The following is a 5,184-nucleotide window of genomic DNA, read 5'->3' as shown; positions in this document are numbered from 1 at the left end:
AAAACATTTGCAATCATAATTAAAATATTGATATCTTTTCAGCAAGAGTTTTCCCTGTGTGTTTACTAGAAGTACCAACCGTACATAAAACAAAACAAAACAAGAAATAATAAGTCAAAAGAAAAGCAAAAAACATAAAAACAAAACATAAAAAGGAAACAAAAAAAAATGGGTACGCAGGTATTCAAAATCTACGCATCATACTATATGAAAAACAACATACCTATAGGCAGGATTTGAGACAGACAGACAGACAGACAGACAGACAGACAGACAGACAGACAGACAGACAGACAGGCAGACAGGCAGTGTATGTGAGAGAGAAGAGGTGCAAAATATTTTTGAATCCGGATATCTGGATATCCTTATTTCTGGATTTATTCGAAAAATTAGCACACTTGATAAAGAAAGTGGAACGGAAATAAAATTGTGTTATAATTAGCCAATGTGGGGAGGGCAAACAGAGTAGTCACTCTCGAAAGGTCATCAGTCTTGAATGAAGAACCATAATAGTTGTTGCAAACACAATTACAGTAATGTTAAATATCAACTTAGGGAAATAAAATTCTTTGTGAATTGAGCTTGATTTACGGGGCATCATCGATTTGTACGTGTAAGGCTCATCATCCCTATGCCTTATATATTTGGGGGTCATATTGGAAGCATGTAGTCGCTCCTCCTCTCAGGGTCGACTCCGATTCGAACATTGATTTGTTTTCACGCGAAGATCCACGTAATAAAAACTTGTGTTTAATCCTAAATACAACTGAAGATTTTTCAGCCTGTGTGAAAGTTTTACGGCATTTGCAACACAAACAGGTCAGTCGTATAAGTGTCGGAGATAAAAATGTGTTAGACGAGAGTATTATACAGAGGGTAATACTTTTACGGCACCTGAATCAAACATAGGTCGTACAAGTGCCGAAGATCAAATGTGTTACAAGAGAAAATACAAAGAGTTAGTAAAAGTTTTACGGTACTTGCATCACACCAAAGTCATAAAAGTGCAGGAGATTGACTGTGTTAGTAGAGAGTAACTTACAAAGAAAAGAAGGACGGAGAGATAAGGAAGATAGCAGTTGTCTGATATGAAAGAAGGAGCATCCACATTAGAGCACCCGCTAACCATCCAACAGTGAAGATTTAACGTACTGAAATAGAGAAACAGATTTCATCTCTTTTGTATTTGTGACACTAGCTCTCTTGTCGTGATGTCTGTCCAAAACACAAGTGGCGCTCTGACCTTGACCTTGATCGACAACGTCACGCTATGTTGTCTGCCACGGGTCATGGGAGGTCAGAGGTCCGGGTTAATCAGTGACGCTGTGTCGACCATAGTCACGGATCTCGTTCTACGGGTGGTCGTTCAATTCGTGCTGGGCGTCTTTTGCATCGGAGCCAACATCATCAACATGACCGTCTTCATCAAGATCGGCTTAGAGGACAGTATCACCGTTGCCTTTTTTGCCCTGGCCATCTCCGATTTGATGTTTGTGGGGTTTTACTTAGCGGTCAGCGTCTTAGCCATGTTGCATAACGTATTCAAGCTGCGGCAGTACGTTCAGTTTAATTCTCTCGGATTCCTGCTCGTCTGGTACAGCTATGCCTTCTTCGATGCCTCAGTGCTGATCACCGTGTTCCTTGCAGTACAGAAGTGCGCATGCGTAGCCATCCCCTTATTGTTTAAAAAGGTCTTCACTAAGTCCCGGAGCGTCGTTGTGGTAGTCGTCATTTACGTAGGTACTTTCACTTGGTATATGCCCCTGCTCAGCCAGCAGGGAATGAGAGATAGGTTCGACCCACGGACAAACACGACGACTCTGATCTACAAATTCCCACCTCACATTAAGCTGATGCTGCAGTTATTCAAGTCTGTCAGCCGGAGCGTGTTGCCAGGAGTTTCTCTTTCTCTCATCATCATCTCCGTCATCGTCCTCACCATTAAACTCAAACAAGCCAGCAAGTTCCGAAAGGCTTCCGCCTCCCATGGCAACAAAGACAACAACAAAAACTCCGACGCATCTTCTACGAAACAAAACTCGAGCTCCAACAAAGAGCTTCGGGTTATCAAAGCCGTGACCTTGGTTTCGACCATCTTCGTCGTCTGTTATATCCCAAGCATCGTTGTCTCTTGTTGCCAGATCATTTTCCCCGGGCTGTCCGACAAAGGAAGGTACAAAAACATGAGGAGGCTTGTGGACGAGATAAACAGCGTCCTGACTACGGTCAACTCGTCAGTGAACATTTTCATATATTTCTATTTCAACACTCGCTACAGGGAGCAGCTAGTCGATCTGATTGCCCAGTTCCGTAGATCTACAGCCAGATAGAATCAAGAGGAAGAAATAATCTTCAGATTTTGAAAAGCTTAGAATAATTGACGAGGAAAATTATAATCCGAATAGAGTTTTTGTTAAATATGTGTTGTTTTTTTATTTTAATTCACTCTAAACAAAATGGTGTTTTTTAGAAGGAGGATGGGGGAGGCAGCACATGAATATATGCCGTTGGGAAAATACATTTAGAATCACCCGCAATGGTGGATCATTGCGATAATTAGAAATGGTTGACTGTTTTTCTTACGGCACGTATTTTACACCTTTATTAATTACCCTCAATGTATGCTCACTTATGAACCTGTCCAACGCTCACATTAAAAAGTTATTCACTTTGGTTGTGTGAAACTAACTGTATTAAAACAATAAAACATAGGAAATATAAAATATTTCTTAAATACTTGTCTTTATTATATGTGTGTCCAAGAGATCACTCCCCCACCCCCTCACAAATAAAACAACCCCTCCCCCAAAAAAAAACAACCAAAAAAACAACAACCCCAAAACCCCAAACAAAACCAGGCGTTTAAACACAAATAAAAAGTATAAATGATCTTTTACACAATATTACACCATTACAGACACATTTTAAGAACATGTCATTGCCGGTCGACACAGAACAGCGGCTTTCTTTTTCTTACTATTCCAATTCAGCGACGGATATTTTGACTTGCTAATGAACGCACGTCGATGACAAACAATCTTTACCCACTAGTCACTGACTCTTTTTTCTTTTTATTTCTGTGAGTGAAATGTTAGTTTGTGCAATGGACAGAGTCGGTGTGAAAGCAATAGTGGATTATCAAGTTATTTAATTAAAATACAAGTATACAACCAGACTGTAAACTCTAACTCGGATATCGCCTGAAAATTCACAATTTCTAAACCACAACCAAATCGTTCAATGAGGAAATCATCATTCAATCAATGAACAGTGGAGAATACTTTCAGATTTCTTCTACTTGTGTAAGAGGTCACAGTTTTTAGTAAAATGTTAATTGATATTTGGGTTCCATTGCACTGGAGACGAAAAGGTGGAAGAGGAAGTGAAAGTTTGTATTTCTGTGTATGTGTTTGTGTGTGTGTGTGTGTGTGTGTGTATGTGTGTGTGTGTGTGTGTGTGTGTGTGTGTTTGTGTGTGTGGGTGTATGTGTGTGTATGTATGTGTGTGTATGTGTGTGTGTGTCTGTGTATGTGGGTGTATGTGTGTGTCTGTGTGTGTGGGTGTATGTGTGTGTATGTATGTGTGTGTGTATGTGGGTGTGTGTCTGTGTGTGTGGGTGTATGTGTGTCTGGGTGTGTGGGTGTATGTGTGTGTATGTGTGTGTGTGGCTGGAAGAGGAGTGGGGAGGGATGTAAATGTAAATATATTTTAGTTATTGTGACACCAATACACATGGATTGTATTTGAATCACACAAACATACTTTTGTCATAATTTGGACAAGTCTGACCAAATTTAATTCAAATCTGGATTGCACTTGTGACAACTTGGTTGATGACTGACTTTAGAATAATTATTCGCTATTGGTATGTCTTCTCTTGATCAGTCTACTGTATTTCATTATCAGATAACCAACTCCACCTCATCCAGTGAAGTGTTGGGATCTGTCATTCAAAGTGTTGCCAAAATAGCTAGACAATGTTTCGAGTGACTTTTGAAATATGAAGTTGATAAACAATGAAAACCAATCATTGATAGATACTAATGAATAACTCTCCAATCAATCTTTTATTTTGTATTGGCGCCCCACTGGCGCATGAGCGATGAATTACAGCTCTCGATAGATAGATGGATGGATAGATTGATAGATATATGGATGTATATGTATGTATAGATAGCTGGACAGATAGTTGGTTGGATCTTTTATTTTTGATTCTCAAAATTGTCTTTGAAAGTATGATTTACAGCACCAGAGAGTTTTTCGAGATGAAAATAAAAATTTACTTCCCGATAAGAACAAATTTTCTGAACAAACATTAGATTTAGGCCTACTCACTATAAATGTATTTTAGTGCGGTGCGAAATGTTTTTGAATGTGCCTAATTTTACTTGTCCTATTTTTTCGTGACGTCGCTCACATCCTAATGACGTTTTCCGGTTCCAGACGAAGTGTTTAGGAATTGGAAGTCAATGTAGACTTTTTATTATTACTAGCGATGCAAACGATTTACTTTAAACGTAGACGATGATTCTTTGTTTGGTAAACACTCAACGGTAAGACCCATGACTAACGCTGTTGTGCAGATTCATTGCCTACTGTATGTATTTTAATAGTTCTAGATCTGTGATATCTTATTTGTATCGTCTAACACTTGTCTGACACATGTCTGAACCGGTATGTCTGTTATGAAAGGAAACTGCAAAAATAAAACGTGTCTCTTTAAAAGCTAACCCTGCCAATTCTGTCTAGAATCTAAATTGTCCAGCTGCAAGCGAGATAGATCTAACTTGTCGTTCAGACCACGAGTGATATGCTTGCTGACTGGGGTGAACTCTCAGCCCGGGAACCTGGAGCGGACGGTGTACAGGAAGGCCCTGTGCTGGAGGACTGTGTGCAGAAACTGGATCTGAGTGAACGAGCCACGCGGAGCAAGTCTTTTAGGAAGACAGCGGTATGGGTGATTAAGTGTCCTGTGAGAGCCTGTCCATTGACGTCCTGGGAGTCGCAATCCATCCCTCGAGCGCCAGCGGGGCTGCCAATACTGAGAACGTGTTGCCTACATTATTGTTATTTTGAGTTTCCCACTTGAGAGGACTTCGGTAACGAACGACCAGTATTAAATCTAGATTATATTCAATGGCTTCCAAAATCCTGATGGGAGACCGAAAGCCACTGTTATACCAT

General features: G+C 40.0%; 2 protein-coding genes across 2 annotated transcripts in view; both read left to right on the top strand.

Annotated features, from left to right (window-relative positions):
- Nucleotides 1–1,211: 1,211 nt before the first annotated feature.
- On the top strand, nt 1,212–2,330 carry LOC101853821 (neuropeptide FF receptor 2-like). The gene has a single exon (XM_005108505.1). It carries the CDS (start codon nt 1,212–1,214, stop codon nt 2,328–2,330), a length of 1,119 nt encoding a protein of 372 aa, XP_005108562.1.
- Nucleotides 2,331–4,423: 2,093 nt separating this feature from the next.
- The window catches only part of LOC101853584, a gene marked incomplete in the record, with an annotated part of 39,619 nt that continues 38,858 nt past the window's right edge, over nt 4,424–5,184 (top strand). Inside the window, 1 exon segment of the mRNA XM_005108504.2 lies at nt 4,424–4,553.

Source organism: Aplysia californica, unplaced genomic scaffold (genome assembly GCF_000002075.1).
Source record: "Aplysia californica isolate F4 #8 unplaced genomic scaffold, AplCal3.0 scaffold00694, whole genome shotgun sequence".
Classification (NCBI taxonomy): domain Eukaryota; kingdom Metazoa; phylum Mollusca; class Gastropoda; order Aplysiida; family Aplysiidae; genus Aplysia; species Aplysia californica.
This window is presented reverse-complemented; position numbering and strand designations above follow the sequence as displayed.

What these genes read in the sequence shown, in the direction of transcription:
- LOC101853821 (XM_005108505.1), top strand. Translation starts at nt 1,212, where the DNA reads ATGTCTGTCCAAAACACAAGTGGCGCTCTGACCTTGACCTTGATCGAC.